Genomic DNA, 17,728 nt, shown 5'->3' on the forward strand with positions numbered 1-17,728 from the left:
CCAACACTCCTGGTTAAATACAAGGAAAAGACTCCCTGATTAGCCCATCAATTGACTCCTTAATCAGGGAGTTCATCTTCCAATAGGCCAACCTCAACGGCCTGATTGAAGTCATTACAAACATAGGGCTTAAAATAATGTGGCAAGTGCTGGGAAAGAGCTTTCAGATTAACAAAGAGATACTTGGAACCGTCATCAATAAAAGCTGAAACACTGAGGAAGTGGGGCCTGCAGGTTCATAGAGTCATAGAGTTCTACAGCACAGAAAGAGGCCCTTCCGTCCATTGTGTTTGCATCGGCCATCAACCCCCAACTATCCTAATCCCATTTCCCACCACTTGGTCCGTAGCATTGTATTGCTATGGTGCTTCAAGTGCCCACCTAAATGCTTCTTAAATGATGTGAGGGTTCCCGCCTCTACCATCCTTTCAGGCAGTTAATTCCAGATTCCCACCACCTATTTATCCTCATTCTTGCCTTTATTACTGCTGGATTTGACTATTCCAACTCACTCCTGACAGGTCTCCACGTCCTTCCCTCCATAACCTTGAGGTCATCCAAAACTCTGTCCGTGTCTTAACTAGCGCCAAGTCTTGTTCAGATATCACTCTCGTGCTCGCTAATCTACATTGACCTCCGATCCAGCAATGTCCTGTTTTAAAAATTCCTATCTTTCAAATTGCTCCATGGCTTTGCCCCTCCCTCTCTGAAATCTCCTTCAGTCATACTGCCTCCTTTAATCCCACAAGGATGTGAACTCATTGGAGAGAGTGCAGAAGAGGTTTACAAGAATGGTTCAGCTATGAAGATTGATTGGAGAGGCTGGGACTTTTCCCAAAAGAGAAAATGCTGGAAAATCTCAGCAGGTCTGGCAGCATCTGGAAGGAGAGAAAAGGGCTGACGTTTCGAGACTGTTCTCGGAGAGAGGAGGTTGAGAGAGGATTTGATATTCAAAATTATGAGGGGGCTGGATAGAGTAGACAGGGAGAAACTATTCCCGCTCGTAAAAAGATCAAAAATGAGGGGGACACAGATTTAATTTGATTTGCAAAAGAAGCAAGTGTGATCTTAGAAAACACATTTTCACATAGTGAGTGATTATGGTCTTTAATGCACTGCCTGGAAGTGTGATGGGGGCAGGTTCAACCGAGGCATTCAAGATGCATTTGATGACTATTTGAATGGAAATGACATGTAGGGGACAGGCAAATGGCACTAAGTCATAATGCTCATTTGGAGAGCTGGTTCACTGTAATAATTCTATGATGCTGGGTGATTCAGAACCCCTCTAAATCTCCTGCTCCTTACCGTATATCTCTGTCCCCTGTTTATTGACACCTCTACTAAGGGGGAATGTTTCTTCCTATCAACCCTCTCTATACCACACACAATTTTGTATACCTCGATGAGATCCCCCCTCAGTCCTCCCTGCTCTAAGGAAAACAACCTGAGTCTATCCAGCCTCTCATCATAGCTGAAACGCTCCAGCCCAGGCAACATCCTGGTGAATCTCCTCTGCACCCTTTCTACTGCAATCACATCGCAGGTTATAGTAACTCAATCACAAGAGGAAATCCAGGGTGTCTCAGTACAGCTAGAACTATGTGATATTTTGACATGTTATTCGTGCTACATTTCCTTTAGGGCGATTTTAATCATTTACTGTGATCTGTAATAGATATAATTAAATAGAAAAGTAAGTGTTAGCTTTTGGATAGAATCATACAATGCGGAAGGAAGCTATTCGGCCTATTTGGCCTGTGCTGGTGCTTTGAAAGAACCATCAGTTAGTCCTTTTCACCCTGTCCTTAGCCCTGAGAATCTTTACTTTTAAATCCAATTCCCTTTTGAATACAAGAAGATGAGGAATAGCAGCAGGAATAGACCACACAGCCCATTAAGCCTCTTCTGACACTCAATACAATCATGGCTGCTTTTGGGTTTCAACTCTATTTCTTGCCCCGTATCCCTTAATTCCTTGAGAGACCAAAAATCTGTCTATCCCAGCCTTAAAAGTATTCAACGATGGAGCATCTCAAACTCTCTGGGGTAGAGAATTCCAAAGTTCGCAACCCTTTGAGTGAAGAAATTTCTCCTCGTCCCAGTTCTAAATGAACAGCCCTTATCTTAAGACTGTGCTGCTGTGTTTTGGGTTCCCTGACCAGTGCAAACAATCTCTGTGTCTACCTTATCAAGCCTTGGAGTTTTCAACAAGATCGCTTCTCATTCTTCTAAACTCAAGAGGATATAGGCCCAGTTTACTCAGCCTCTCATCAGAGGACAATCCCCTCATCCCCAGGACCAAGTTGGTGAGCCTTCGCTGTACCGTCTCCAATGCAAGTATATTCTTTCTTAAATGTGAAAACTACATGCAGTACCCCAGATGTGGTCTCACCAAAACCTTGTACAACTGTAGCAAGACTGCTTTGTTCTTGTACTCCAATCCACTTGCAATAAAGGCCAACATGCCATTTGCCCTTTCAATTGCTTCACCTGAATACTAATTTTCTGCGTCCCTTGTACAAAAGCTTACCCAAGTCTCTTTGAACGTCAATACTTACAAGTTTCTCACTTCTTAAAAAACATCTTGTTTTCTCACTGTTACTATTGAATGTTTATTATAGAAATGTTTGCATTCCAGATCCCACTTGTAATTTTCTTGTACACAAGGTGCGGGGGGGGAGTGGGTCTGTGAGGTGCTGTTTATGTCTGATGTCACGGATGGTGCTTTGTACGTATGTGAGAAAAGGATTGTTTTACCCGTGGCAGTAGATGTGAGAAACGTTTCTCCGTGTACGTGTGAGACCTGTTTACTTTGGGTGCTCTAACTGGTACTTTGTGCAAGAGATAAGATGTGATAGGAATTGTTTTACGATTGTGCAAGGCTTGATTGGGTGTAACCTGTTGTTTTATCAAATTTCAGTGGATATTGATGTGGAGGATTATTACCCAGCATTCCTTGATATGGTGCGGAACCTTCTGGATGGCAACATGGACTCCTCCCAGTATGAGGACACACTTCGGGAAATGTTTACTATTCATGCATTCATCGCTTTTACAATGGATAAACTCATCCAGAGTATAGTCAGGCAGGTAAGATACAGCCACTCTGAACTCTTACCATTCCTTCCTAAGCCTTGATCTCAATTTCACTTGGTCAGATATTTCTGTCCGCTCCACTCCCTTCCCAAATAGAATATCCTGATGTGGCTATCGGGAGAATCGTACAAACTCAATGTACGGAAAATTTAGCAGTTGAATGCTTTTTTCAGAAGGGCTGTGTATTTGAAGCATGAAGTTACACTTGTGTAACACCTCTACTATTACAGAGTGATCCGAGGAGCTTCTTAGGGTTGATTGGACACCAGCAGAAATTAGATGAGGTGGGAATGGATTGACTGGTTAAACACATGGGTCTTGAGAGGGGATTTGAAGGCAGAGAAATGTAGGAAGAGAATTCCTAAGTGCAGTGCTATGATGGTTGAAGGCTGTATTGCCAGTGCTGGAGCAGAGGGGGAGAGGTGGACTGTGCTAAAGTTTAGAAGTTAAGTTGCGGACAGAGTGCTTGGAAGAGGTTTGGAAACCAGGCGGAGGCAAGTTCCAAAGGCTCATGTAAAATATTTTTGAAATCAATGCTCCAGGGAGTGTAGGTGATGGATGAATGGCTCTTGGCCCAAGTTAGTGTTTGCAGTGAGTGATGTCTACTGTCCTTAAGGAGCAGGCACAAAATGTGGCAAACAGCTGTGGAAATGTGAAAAATGAAGATATTGGGTGTCTTTGGAGTGCATTAACAGTGATCCTTCCTATTGGATGCAGGGTAAGGACTTCTACTGGAAGATAGAGAGAATGAAATGAAGTGTCTTTCTGGACAGTCAGTGGCAAGGCTGCCGTTCTGAACAGTCAGTGGCGAGGGTGTCTTTCTGGACAGTCAGTGGCGAGGGTGTCTTTCTGGACAGTCAGTGGCGAGGGTGTCTTTCTGGACAGTCAGTGGCGAGGGGTGCCGTGTTGGACAGTCAGTGGCGAGGGTGTCTTTCTGGACAGTCAGTGGCGAGGGTGTCTTTCTGGACAGTCAGTGGCGAGGGTGTCTTTCTGGACAGTCAGTGGCGAGGGGTGCCGTGTTGGACAGTCAGTGGCGAGGGTGTCTTTCTGGACAGTCAGTGGCGAGGGTGTCGTTCTGGACAGTCAGTGGCGAGGGTGTCGTTCTGGACAGTCAGTGGCGAGGGGTGCCGTGTTGGACAGTCAGTGGCGAGGGTGTCGTTCTGGACAGTCAGTGGCGAGGGTGTCGTTCTGGACAGTCAGTGGCGAGGGGTGCCGTGTTGGACAGTCAGTGGCGAGGGTGTCTTTCTGGACAGTCAGTGGCGAGGGTGCCGTGTTGGACAGTCAGTGGCGAGGGTGTCTTTCTGGACAGTCAGTGGCGAGGGTGTCTTTCTGGACAGTCAGTGGCGAGGGCTGTCTTTCTGGACAGTCAGTGGCGAGGGTGTCGTTCTGGACAGTCAGTGGCGAGGGTGTCTTTCTGGACAGTCAGTGGCGAGGGTGTCTTTCTGGACAGTCAGTGGCGAGGGTGTCTTTCTGGACAGTCAGTGGCGAGGGTGTCTTTCTGGACAGTCAGTGGCGAGGGTGTCTTTCTGGACAGTCAGTGGCGAGGGTGTCTTTCTGGACAGTCAGTGGCGAGGGTGTCTTTCTGGACAGTCAGTGGCGAGGGTGTCTTTCTGGACAGTCAGTGGCGAGGGTGTCGTTCTGGACAGTCAGTGGCGAGGGTGTCTTTCTGGACAGTCAGTGGCGAGGGTGTCTTTCTGGACAGTCAGTGGCGAGGGTGTCTTTCTGGACAGTCAGTGGCGAGGGTGTCTTTCTGGACAGTCAGTGGCGAGGGTGTCTTTCTGGACAGTCAGTGGCGAGGGTGTCTTTCTGGACAGTCAGTGGCGAGGGTGTCGTTCTGGACAGTCAGTGGCGAGGGTGTCTTTCTGGACAGTCAGTGGCGAGGGCTGTCGTTCTGGACAGTCAGTGGCGAGGGTGTCTTTCTGGACAGTCAGTGGCGAGGGTGTCTTTCTGGACAGTCAGTGGCGAGGGGTGCCGTGTTGGACAGTCAGTGGCGAGGGTGTCGTTCTGGACAGTCAGTGGCGAGGGTGTCGTTCTGGACGGTCAGTGGCGAGGGTGTCTTTCTGGACGGTCACTGGGAATCGGTGAGGAAGTAACCGTGTCTTAGATTTGAGATATCTGAAGCAAAGGAGAGAAATGAAGAATGGGGGTGGGAATTTGGGAATGATCCTGTAAAGTTGGCTTTGTTAGACTGAGCAGTTACATTTCTCAAGTACTTTGTGAATTACTTCCATAAAATTCTACATGCTGAAGGATCTATTCTTAATACTGCTGGACAGTGCAGCCAATAATCTGGCGGACAACAGCCAACTTAATTACTCTGAAGCATATTGTACCCACATTAATATTTTCGTAGTTGCCCCTACGCAGAATTAAGAGTTTCTATTAATTGAAATATTGATGTGTGGTTGTGCAGGTTGCTTACTTGGTGGTTAGTTAATACAGGCCAGCTGGATCAAAATGGGAAGTGGGCTGAAAAAATGTTCTTCCTTTAGAGATTTTGTTTAATCCATTAAACCAATCTTCACCATTGCCTGTTCAAGGGTATTGCACTATAGATGTTCCCACGGGAGTGGTGGGACACAGGTTTATCCTCACGTTAAGTCATGCTGTCAGACTGTCCTGCTGTTAGTACTTAGTGGACGAGGGATCACTCTGCTGAAAAATTGGGAGCTTCGGAAAGGCTGAATGGACGGCCTCCCACTTTCTAAACCTCCGTAAACCTGAGGTCATCCAAAACTCTGCTGCCCACGTCCCAACTCGCACCACATGTCGTTCACCCATCGCCCCTGTGCTTGCTGACCCCTCCCGGCCCCTTTTGAAACTGATTTCTGATTTTAAAATGCCCGTCATTATTTTCAAATCTCTCCGTGGCCCCTCCTTAATTCTGTAATCTCATCCAGCCCCACAACCCTCTCGAGATATCTGCGCTTGTCATCAGCCATGATCAAAATGAATGGTGGAGCATGATCGAAGGGCCAAATGGCCTACTCCTTTCTCTATTCTCTACGTTTCTATCTAATTCTGATATCTTGAGTATGTCCACTCCACCACTCTTGGTTATGTCTTCAGTTCCCTGGGCTCCAAGCTCTAGAATTCCCTCCTTGCACTTCTCTGCCTCTCAACTTAGTCATCTGCCTTAATATCTGTTTAATGGTTCCGTGTCACATTTTATTTATAGTGCCTCTGAGTAATGACTTGGAACATTTTATAAAGTTAAAGATTATAGATAAATACAAGTTGTTATTGTTGTTCGGTATGATCTGGAGAGTGTATTTGAATTGTCCTGTAATGATGCACCAGTGGAAACATTCTATTATCCATAGTATTTTCCGATAAAAATATTTTTAAATGATTGCTTGAAATCCAGTGCCATTATTAGAAGCGTTGCCTGTGGCTACCTGCGGTCTGTAATCAATACTCTGGTCCATAAAACAAGGGCCATTTTATTTAACCAGTGTGTTTTTATTATTTTTTTTACGTGGTTTGAATTTGATGGGCTGGAAATTCATGACACAATTGGTCAGTGAAACAACATTTGTTGGAATGGATGGTTTGAAATGCACGGGAATTAATAGAACGATGATTGGAATTTTTATACATGGTCAGGATGGCTTCAGGGTTCCCAATCTCAGCCACGCTAATGAGAGGGGAACGTGAGTTGAGGCTAGGTCAATACCCACAAAGAAGGGCCAGCTTGGCTATTCTCAACAGTGGCAAAGAAACTTGGATACCCCTGCCACAGACAACATGTTTTAATGTTAAAGGATTTAAATATTCATGTAAACCAGAGCTCTTCTGTTAAATCAGGGAATTAGGTGCTTCTCAGAGTGAAAATCGTATGCCGGTATTACAGTGATGGTCTGTGGCATTGAGAGTGATAAATATCAGTGAAGCGAATGGTCTTCTCAAACATGACCTCTGTTTTTATATATAACCAGGCTTTTCTCCAGACTTCTTTACGTATTGGATTCCTGATCCCAGTCATGCACAGGTTGTTGATTCAGCCCTGCCAGACATCTGCACACAGCTTGCCTATCCTTCCCTCTCCACAACAGAGGAACTTTCTGAAATTAGCTTTAACCAGAGCTGGTTATCTGACGCTAACAAATGTCGCCTGATTTACTTGTTTGCAGCCTTTCCTTTAGAACATAGTATGTGGTCGAATATCTCCGTTGTTCAGACAGGACTGCTAAAATCCATCTGAGCATAAGGAATTTATTTTCCCGTTTAGAAAGGGAAAAACACAGCCTCAAACTTTAGTGAGTTCCATTTTTTTGTGTTTATTTTGTTTGGGGCAAACGCAACAGCGGGGAGGAATAAAACGCAAAATGAGAGTACTGGAAGGTTAAACGTTGCTTGTGGTATGTCTGGTTTTGTAATTCCTTTTACACGATAGTTGGAAACTATGGAATTGGCAATAAAAATCCATTATTTGCGATCAGTAAGAATTTGCTGCAGATGAATATTTCTATAATTATCTCCCTGGGAAGTATATCGCTCAATATATTTTACTCTTAAAGGTGTATTCTTTCCTTGAGTCTCCTCATGTTACATAGCAGCTGAACAATTCCCTTCTGGAAGGTTGAGAATAGCCAAGCTGGCCCTTCTTTGTAGGTACTGACCTAACCTCAACTCGCGTTTCCCCCCTCATTGGCATGGCCAAGATTGGGAATCTAGAATGGGGAAGTTACATGTGTGAGCATGGGTAAATGCAGAGGTTGTTTCCCCTTGTGGGAGAGTCTAGCACCAGAGGGCATCATCTCAGAGTAAGGGGCCACCCATTTAAGACAGAGACGAGTAGGAATTTCTTCTCTCAGAGTGGAGTGAATCTGTGGAATTCTTTACAGCAGAGGGCTGTAGAGGCTGGGTCATTAACTATGTTCAAGGTGTAGAGTTTATTTATTAGAGTCACAAGTAGGCTTATATTAACTTTGCGATGAAGTTACTGTGAAAATCCCTAGTCGCCACACTCCGGCGCCTGTTCGGGTACACTCAGGGTCAATTTAGCACGGTCAATGCACCCTAACCAATACGTCTTTCGGATTGTGGGAGGAAACCCATGCAGATGCGGGGAGAATGTGCAAACTCCACACAGACAGTCACCCAAGGCCAGAATTGAACCTGGATCTCTGGCAATTTTTAATCAGTAAGGAAATTAAGAGTTATGGGATATGGTGGGAAAGTACAGTTGAGGATTATCATATCTGATCAGTCATGACCTCATTGAATGGCAGAGCACTCTCGATGGGATGAATGGCCTCCTTCTGCTCCGATGTCTTATGGCCTAACATTCACCCCACCCACTGGGGTTTCATTATATTTGTGCCATGGTGCCACCATTTAATGCCAGTCATTTTATTAGCCTTTCTGGAGTGAACATGCTTGCTCAGCTTGTCTAACGCTGAGATTAAGACAGTTACTCACCTAGCCGTTAAATTCCCAACATAATCTTTAATCAAAAGATCTGCTCAAATCGCTGACCTTTTCTCTGTGTTTTGTGTTTTTGTTCTTTACAGCTGCAGCATATTGTGAGCGATGAAATCTGTATACAGGTGACCGATCTGTACCTAGCAGAAAGTAATAACTGTGCCACCGGAGGTCCGCTGGCAACAATTTCCTCCCGAGCTGTTATCGAGAGCAACTACCAGCGCAAAGCTGAACAACTCATGTCAGATGAGAACTGTTTTAAGGTAAGTGTGGTTCACATACTGATTCTTCATCGGCACAAACCCTGTTTGGATCTCATTTCAGGGAGGTGTGAGCAGGAGTCAAGCGTGGTGGAAAATAACTTCAATTTTACTCAGCGACTCTTGAAGATGCACATGGTGGGGTTCCAACATAACACTTGTATTGCTTTGATTCTTTTAAATGGAGTTCAGTACTGCACGAGTGACATTGAAACAATGCCTGATGCCACATGTGTTCTGAATTTGGTCTTTTGTTTGGAGCGCACTGTATGTGGTGGCTTCACATATTTGAGGAAAACAACTCTTAAGAACCTGTGTGTCAGTTGGAGTGGTAAGGTGGTCACTGCAGAGAGAAAAAATAATGTAATGGGGAGTGTATTGTTTATATTCATTCGTGGGACATGGGCGTCCTGGCTGGGCCAACATTTATTGCCCATCCCTAATTGTCCATGGAGGGCAGTTGAGAGTCAACCACATTGCTGTGGCTCTGGAGTCACATGTAGGCCAGACCGGATAAGGACGGCAGATTTTCTTCCCTAAAGGACATTAGTGAGCCAGATGGGTTTTCCCCAACAATCGACAATGGGTTCATCAGTAGATTCTAAATTCCAGATATTTTTCTATTGAATTCAAATTCCACCATCTGTTGTGGTGGGATTCGAACCCGGGTCCCCAGAATATTAGCTGAATTATTCTGGATTGATAGTCCAGCGGATAATACCACTAAACCATCACCTCCTCTGCAATTGTAACAATTCATATACATTTTAAACATTACCAACTACAAAAGCCTATCAGACATTTGGGATTTGGAATGCACAATTGAGGAAATCTCCCATTTCCCCCATGTACGTACGCAGTACAATCCACTGTTGTTAATGAGGATTAAACTGCAGACTGCACAACATTCTTCCACTCCCAGTTCCCGTCTCTTAGAACAATAGAACTTTGCAGTTCAGGAGGAACCCAAGTGGCTATTAACTACCTGATTGGGCATTCAGGCTACATTTGGAGTCAGAGGAATGTAGTTTTGCCCTGTGAAATATAAGTAAAAGGGGTGAACTGTTAATGAAGCCAAAGGGAATAAAGACCCCCTCTGAGTCCTGCTCTGCTTTGTTCATGTTCCATTCAGGTCCTAACACCAGATATAGTATATTTATGCACTCATTGGTGAACAGTGAACTGCAGTGTATCAGAGCAACAGTTGTAATACAAGTATACCTTCAATTAGCCTTCCATTTTGTCCCCATTTTTACATGCTTTTAATGCACTGGATTTAAAAATGTGATAACTTCTTTGGTTTATTGGCAATGATCTTAAATCAATGGCCTCTACTCATGAATTCATCCACCACCTTTCCTTACTTATATCAAAACCATCGTTTTGAACACCTCATGTTCTAGATTCTCTAGTCTCTTGCTGCTTACTTACTTTTGGGATAGAAACACACACAGAAACATAAATAAAAACTAGAAGCAGGAGTAGGCCATTCGGCCCTTTGAGCCTGCTCCACCATTCATTATGATCATGGCTGGTCATCGAATTCAATACCCTGATCCCGCCATTGTAGTGAATCTCTACTGCACCCCTTCCATTGCATCAATTGTAAAGAACACAAGACCAGGCACAACATTCCACCTCCTGTTCATTCGATGATTTGTATCAGTGCTTCTTGCTTTCTTACTGAGTGCCCAGTTGTACAACCTAGGATCCCACACGCTCTTGTTTTAACAGCTTTAGTAATGTGTCCAATTTCAAAGATTTTATAGTTGAACTCTCAAGTCCCTCAACTCCGACTCCGTTTCAAATTATACCATTTTAGCGCATTTGTCATGTTTTTGGGAATTTTTTTACCTTTTCTTTACAAAAAGCATTTGGGGAAAATCAAAATTTAAAGTGACGTTTCCCTTAATGTCCCGGTAGGTTAGAGGGATTAATGGGGTAAATATGTGGAGTTACGGGGGTAGGGTCTGGGTGCGATTGTTGCTGGTGTGGACTCGACGGGCTGAATGGCCTCTTCCTGCACTATGGGGATTCTATGAGTTGCCCATTTTACCTCATTCAAATTTGCTTTTGGGGTGGATTTCAATTGACCCATCCAGGCATGTTTTCAGCGTGAGGGGAGTGGGCATTGCAATTGGTAGTCTGCCCACCATTTTTAAATAAATAACCATTGGGTCAATCAAGCTTGTTAACAAGCCGATAATACTCTGCCCGTGCCATAAGATGATTGGCATGGGCAGGTGTTTTTTCCAAAAGCGTGGGAAGAAAGGGGAGGGTACTATCTTCAGAGGGTGTGTTTGTGCATGGGGGCAAGTTGGTACCCCCCGCCTTTCTTCCTACTTGCCTACTCGACAGCCCTCTTTTCCCCCCTCCAGTTGGTCTGGCCAGCAGCTTCCAAGGGCAGGACTTGCTTTCCATGCAGGGGCAGAAGTCCCACAATTTGGCAACTTAGCCCGCCCACGGTGCGTTATGACTATGGGCGGGGCTGGTGTGCAGTGAATTGGCTCCCACGGGTCTGAGTCAGCTGACTGACCCCCTCCCTGTAGTATGCAGCACTCGACCCTTTTAGCTTATTCGCTCCTTTTAAGTTTCAATGTATATCTTGAGGAAAAGGCGATTGAAAAATATTGGAAGGTGGTTAAAGTTCATCCAGACAAAACTCTTCAAATGTAGACAATAAAAATACAACAAAACTTACTCCAACTTATAAATCAAAGAAAGGGTTTAATAAAGAAACTTCATTACTCCAAACCTGGGGCCTCGCCCTGGGCCACTCCAAGCTCCTCACAATTCCCAACAGGTTCTTATTTATACTGCGTCAGCTGATCATCACATCATCCTGTCATTGGTTACATGGTTTACTGGGTCAACTGACCCTTACAGCTTGTTACCATTGGTCACATTACAACAGATCCAATGATTACATTCTAACAGTTAATAGGTGGAAACACATTTAGCGGGATAGATGGGTTTGGCTGTATCTTGCTGTGTTTTTATATACTTAATGTAGATATAGCTTAATAAAATTACGCTGCACGACCTCAATGCGAGTTGATAGTTGAAAATAATACTGTAGAAACAAATATTGAATGCACTTTGGAGCCATTCAGATTTATTACTTATTTTCTTCCTCCCTAGCTTACATTCATACACAACCGAGAACAAGTGTCATTAACCATTGACCTGTTGGACACTGAAGAGGAAAACTCAGATGATCCTGTGGAAGCAGAGGTGCGCTTGACACAAAACTGAAGTTGAGGTTGCTGAATGATGAGGGGTGCTCCCAGCCTGGGGACCTGCCTGTGTGACAGGATAGTCTTATTTTGCTAGAACCACCTAGATTTGGAGAATCTAGAAGATCCATTTTAAATTCAATTATTGAATACAGGTCTTTTCTAGAATGTTACATGTAAGAGCAAAGGGAATACACAGATCTTCCTCCACACAATGTTGTGGTTCCTACATTGTATTTCTTTTTGGACTCTTGCCTTCATTATAGCTTGTGCCTGTATTGGTTTGATTTGATTTATTATTGTCACATGTATTAGTATACAGTGAAAAGTATTGTTTCTTGCGCGCTATACAAACAAACCATACCGAACATAGAGAAGGAAAGGAGAGAGTGCAGAATGTAGTGTTACAGTCATAGCTAGGGTGTCAAGAAAGATCAACTTAATGCGAGATAGGTCCATTCAAAAGTCTGATGGCAGCAGGGAAGAAGCTGTTCTTGAGTTGGTTGGTTCATGACCTCAGACTTTTATATCTTTTTCCCAATGGAAGAAGATGGAAGAGAGTACGTCCTGAGTGTATGGGGTCCTTAGTTATGTTGGCTGCTTTTCAGAGGGAGCAGGAAGTGTAGACATTGGTGGGAGGCTGTTTGAGAGATGTACTGGGCTTCGTTCACGACCCTTTGTAGTTCCTTGTGGTCTTGGGCAGAGCAGGAGCCACATCAAGCTATGATATAACCAGAAAGAATGCTTTCTATAGTTTATGAAATTCATTGACGCTCAAGTGTTTTACTGCAGCAACACATCCAGCTCACATCCCAGACAGAAGTGATTGAACATAGTATTACAGTGAGCTGATTTGCACATGGTCAGAAAAATGTTGGCTTTCACCAATAGACTTAGCTACCAAAGAGAATGGGGTATGAGCATCTTGGTGCCGCTCAACTTTTATTTGTTAATGCAATTAATGTCCCCATCACATTTGTCCAGAAGTTGGCAAAGTGTTATGTGGAAGTGTGCCCATATTTTGTAGCATTTAATTAAATAGTAGGAATTGTAGTTATATTAATTGTGTGGGTTCTTGTATTCTTAGGCATTTCTATATTTGGAATTGTCCCTTTGCCCTTGTTCCAGCATGTAGGGTCCGTGAACTCTACAAAGTTAGTATAAATCCACTGTAACTTGTTGGGTACCATGACAGAGGAATTCTTTGCCCCGTTAAGTTTCTTCAACAGTTGTTTTGAGTTGGTAAGAATGACGGAGTGAAAGACTTGCATTTATATCGCGACTTCTTGCATTTCCCAGAAATGTCTCAAAACACTGCACATGCATTGAATTTGAAATACAGTGACTTCAGGCGCAAGAGCCGTTTTGCACACAGCAAGATGCCACAAAGAGCTGTGAACTGAACGACCGGTCGATCAGTTTGTGGTGAAGTTGATTTATAAAGGAATATTGGCCACTGGAAAGGCACTCTGCTTATCTTCAATTGCTGCTGTACAATTTTTAACAATGTTCCTCAGAACCACTGGAAACTGGCCGTCTAATGTCTCATTTGAAAGTTGCTATTGCCTCAGTATTGTTATTGCTTGGTTTTAGATCTGACTGGGATCTGGGTTGTGGTTTAAACCAAGCTAAGAGATGAGCGACTAGATGAATCAAGTTGGCATCTAATTTATCTTAGTTGGGAGTGATTTACGCTGAAGTTTCATCCACCTCACCTTTTCTACCATTGAGAGGAAGGATGATTTTCACAGAGCAGTGATCAATTGGATGAACGACACAAACACATCTTCACTGGTGTAGGCAGCTGCCTGTTTCCCTTGAAAGTAAAACATTGGAAAAACCCAATATGTGGTAAGTTACAAAATGTACGTCTTGTTAACTCTCTCCTCTTACTTATTAATTTATTCTCAGGATATGGACGATACTGACAAGAGTCCATTTTTTGCCACTCCTAGTTTCCCAAGGCAGGCAATGATAAGTTTTCTTGAATCACCACAGTCGTGGTGGCGAAGCTGATGGGGAGGAAATTTGCGAATATTAATGCAGAGTTGACAAAAGAACACCAATACATATCCAAGACAGGATGATATGGTTCTTGGAGGAGAACTTTGAAGTGATGATGTTCTCACAACATTGCTGATGTGATCCTTAGCGGTAGTAGTTTAGATTTGTCTATTTATTAGTGTCACAAGTAGGCTTACATTAACACTGCAGTGAAGTTACTGTGAAAATCCCCTAGTCGCCTGTTCGGTACACTGAGGGAGAATTTAGCATGGCCAATGCACCTAACCAGCACGTCTTTCAGACTGTGGGAGGAAACCGGAACACCCGGAGGAAACCCACACAGACACGGGGAGAATGTGAAGACTCCACACAGACAGTGACCCAAGCCAGGAATCGAACTGTTGAAGGCCATGGAAGATGGCTGGGCTTTCTTTGGGACTGTTATTATCTAACACTTGGGTGCCATGAATGATGGCTGCCACTTGTCAGCTAAAAGCTGGATTCTGATTGGCATGGACTGCTTCGTTATCAGAGGAGTTGTAAGTATAGCTGAACACTGAAATCATAGGCAAACAGAACCATTTGTGACTTATTAATGGAGTATGACCAATGATGAAGCAGCTGAAGATGGTTGGATCTTGAGAAACAGCGACATCCTTCATTTGATTGGCTCCCAACAACCACAAACATCACTTTATGTGTCAGGTATGAGTCTAGCACTGAAAGGTTTTCTCTTGAACTGGGTTTCCACCCATTAACCCAACTTTTATTAAGGCTACTTTGTGCTATACTTGTCCAAATGTTGCTTTGATATTGAGGGTGGCAAGGTTTCACCTCTCCTGATATGCAGATCTTAAGCTTATAGTGATGATGTAAAGAGGTCTGGAGCTAAAGTGCTTCTAGTGGAACTAGATGTGAACATTGGCAAACAGGAGATTGGTGAGGTAGGTGTTGCCTGATGGTACTATTGATGATTCCATTCCATTAGTATTGATCAGAAGGAGGATGAAAGGCTGTATTAGGCCAGATTAGTTTAATCCCATTCTTTCTGAATGGGACATATTTAGGAATTCTTCCACATTATTGGGTAGATGTCTCTGCTGCAGCTATTTTTGAACAGTTTAGCTAAGGGAGCAGTTAGCCGCGGTGTGCAGGACTCCAGCTTTACAGCCAGTTTGTTATTGTGGACTATGTCCTTCATTGTGTCCGGTGCACTCCGATTCTTCTCACTATTACTGGCATTTACAATATTGGGAGCTTCATGATGTCCGATGTAGAATTGTTTACTGAGCATAAAAATATTTACAAGCACTTAAACTTTTTCTTTTACACTTGTTTGCTTCACCCCATTGGTTACGGGAATGTTCATGGAGTCTTTTCCTCGTGGTTGTTTACTTGGCACTCCACAGCCATTCTCGATTGAATGTGGTAAAGCTTTATCGTACTCTATTGTTTCAGGGCTTGCTTAGCTCTGACTATATCCTGCGCCTCTAGTGTTCAACATGCAGGTAGTAACTTCATTTAAGTACCTCATTCAACAATATGCTTGGCACGCCTTTACACTCTCCATATTGTCCTGTAGCTTGATGAGCATCAAGGTAAGGTATGTGATGAACTATGAAATCACAGATTGTCCTTGTATGCCACTGTTGCTTCTCAGAGCCTCATAGATGCTGATGCTTTGGGTGGCAAGAGTGCCATTCTACCCCATAGAGGTTGTACTCACCGTAGAGGTGAGACTTTGTCCTTACAAGGACTGTGTGGTGGTCATTCCAATGCTCTTCTTTATATTGGTTCCCTTGCAACTTGATGCACGCCCTTGGCCTGGCAGCTCTGTACGTCAGGACTTGGCCAGTTTAGTCAATGGCGGTATAACTAAGCTACACTTTCTAGTAGCTGATGGACATACCGCTATTCAGGATACATTCCATGAACTTACTTCCCTCAGAGCTTTCTCCGAAATTTTTGAATCTAATTTGTGCATTGAGAGGTACAATAGGGAATGATCAGGATATTTTCTTGACCCTATTTGAAACTTCATTGAATTAGGAGTAAATGTTGACAACTGCTGGGGTCATTTCACTATTCCCTCACCTCCTAGTGGGTCTAACCTGTTGGTAGAACAAGCCCAGGAACCACCTTGGGAGTTTGCGACACTAACTGATAGATCTGTTATTCGAGTTTCTTCTTCTGATGTTGGACTAGTGAGACAGGCATTACAGGGCTGACTGTACTGGGATTGCCCTAATACAAGGCTTAGATATTTGTCAGATGTTTTAACTTGTTTTTGAATCTTGTAGCAGTTGTCTACAGCTGAGTCAGCCTGGAGCCACGTGTAGACCAGACTGGAGAGGAATGGCAGGCTCGTGGTTGTATTTGACGCCAACTCAGAAACTAGCACCAAGCCACAAATGACCAGATTTAATCAGTTTGGTTTCATTACTTGCCGTGGTGCTATTTGAACACTTGGCCTCGCACCAGTGCCAGTCTGCACTAGGCTGCCATATCCTGGTAAAACTGGAGACATGAACCAAAAAATCAGAGCTCACTCCACTTGTATTTTGGCCACTTCTTGAGCTGATATGTCCAGGGCTCCTCTGGAGGCTAGCTTTATGACAGCTACCAACGTTATTTTCCAGGTGCTCAACTGTGAGTGCCTTTTATGATATTGTTATACTTCAGACATTAATCTAGTCTGGATGCTAATTCCCAACTCCTAGCGACTGCACAAGATGGGCTTTGACAGAGGCCTGTGAGCATGATGCCCATCCACTCTCTTGGCAACAGCTGCTTGAGTTCAAGTGGATTGAAGAATGAGGATGACTTGCAAATCCTTGGGGTGGTTAAAACAGAGGTAGCTAAAATCTGCCTTAATTTTGATTCAAGCTCAACCCGTACATATAACTCAGCCTCTGGCTGTTCTCTGGTTTATTACAGGTTAGGGATGTGTCGCATTCATTGCTTTATTGGGATTAGGATTTCTACCAGTGTGGAGGATAAAGTGTTGACTGACTAGGCCACGTAGCCATTTCTGCCGTGTACATTTTTGGATCGATTTATAATCAGTTCTTTACTGTTACTGTTGCTTTATCATTTTAATGAAGCTTGGATGTGTCAACATTAACTTACCCCTGACTTATCCATGCCATGTTGCAGGTGTCACCCTTTTAGGTGTTGGAGGTGTCGTCTTTCGGATGAGACATTAAACCGAGGCCCCGTCTGCCCTCACAGGTGGACGTAAAAGATCCCATGGCACTATTTCGAAGAAGAGCAGGGGAGTTATCCCCGGTGTCCTGGCCAAAATATTTATCCCTCGACCAGTACTTTTTAAAAAAAAAACAGAGATTATCTGGTCATTATCACATTGCTGTTTGTGGGAGCTTGCTGTGCACAAATTGGCTGCCGCGTTTCCTACATTACAACAGTGACTACACTTCAAAAGGACTTCATTGGCTGTAAAGCGCTTTGGGACGTCCTGAGGTCATGAAAGGCGCTATACAAAGGCAAGTCTTTCGAGTCTTTCTTCTCTTTTGTTGGTCTCCAAGATCTCACTGTTGAGCTTCTGCCTTAATGTGTGGATGTGAATCAGCAGAGAGGGGAGAAATCTTATCACACGAACGTGCAGTTTTATTTAAAGGAACAGTGTCCCTAGGTGATTTTCTTTTTCCTGACGCCACCCCAAACCAAACACATTGGAAGGAA

The 17,728-nt window shown here is 43.8% G+C and overlaps 1 protein-coding gene across 2 annotated transcripts in view; it reads left to right on the forward strand.

Annotated features, from left to right (window-relative positions):
* The window catches only part of sin3aa (SIN3 transcription regulator family member Aa), a 140,719-nt gene that overhangs the window by 103,478 nt on the left and 19,513 nt on the right, over positions 1-17,728 (forward strand). For both annotated transcript variants that reach the window (XM_078200169.1, XM_078200170.1), the window contains exons 16-18: positions 2,924-3,093; positions 8,616-8,789; positions 11,928-12,020. In XM_078200169.1, coding sequence (XP_078056295.1) covers positions 2,924-3,093; positions 8,616-8,789; positions 11,928-12,020 — 437 coding nt within the window. The remainder of the gene's footprint in view (positions 1-2,923; positions 3,094-8,615; positions 8,790-11,927; positions 12,021-17,728) is intronic.

This window comes from Mustelus asterias, chromosome 29 (genome assembly GCF_964213995.1).
Source record: "Mustelus asterias chromosome 29, sMusAst1.hap1.1, whole genome shotgun sequence".
Taxonomy (NCBI): Eukaryota; Metazoa; Chordata; class Chondrichthyes; order Carcharhiniformes; family Triakidae; genus Mustelus; species Mustelus asterias.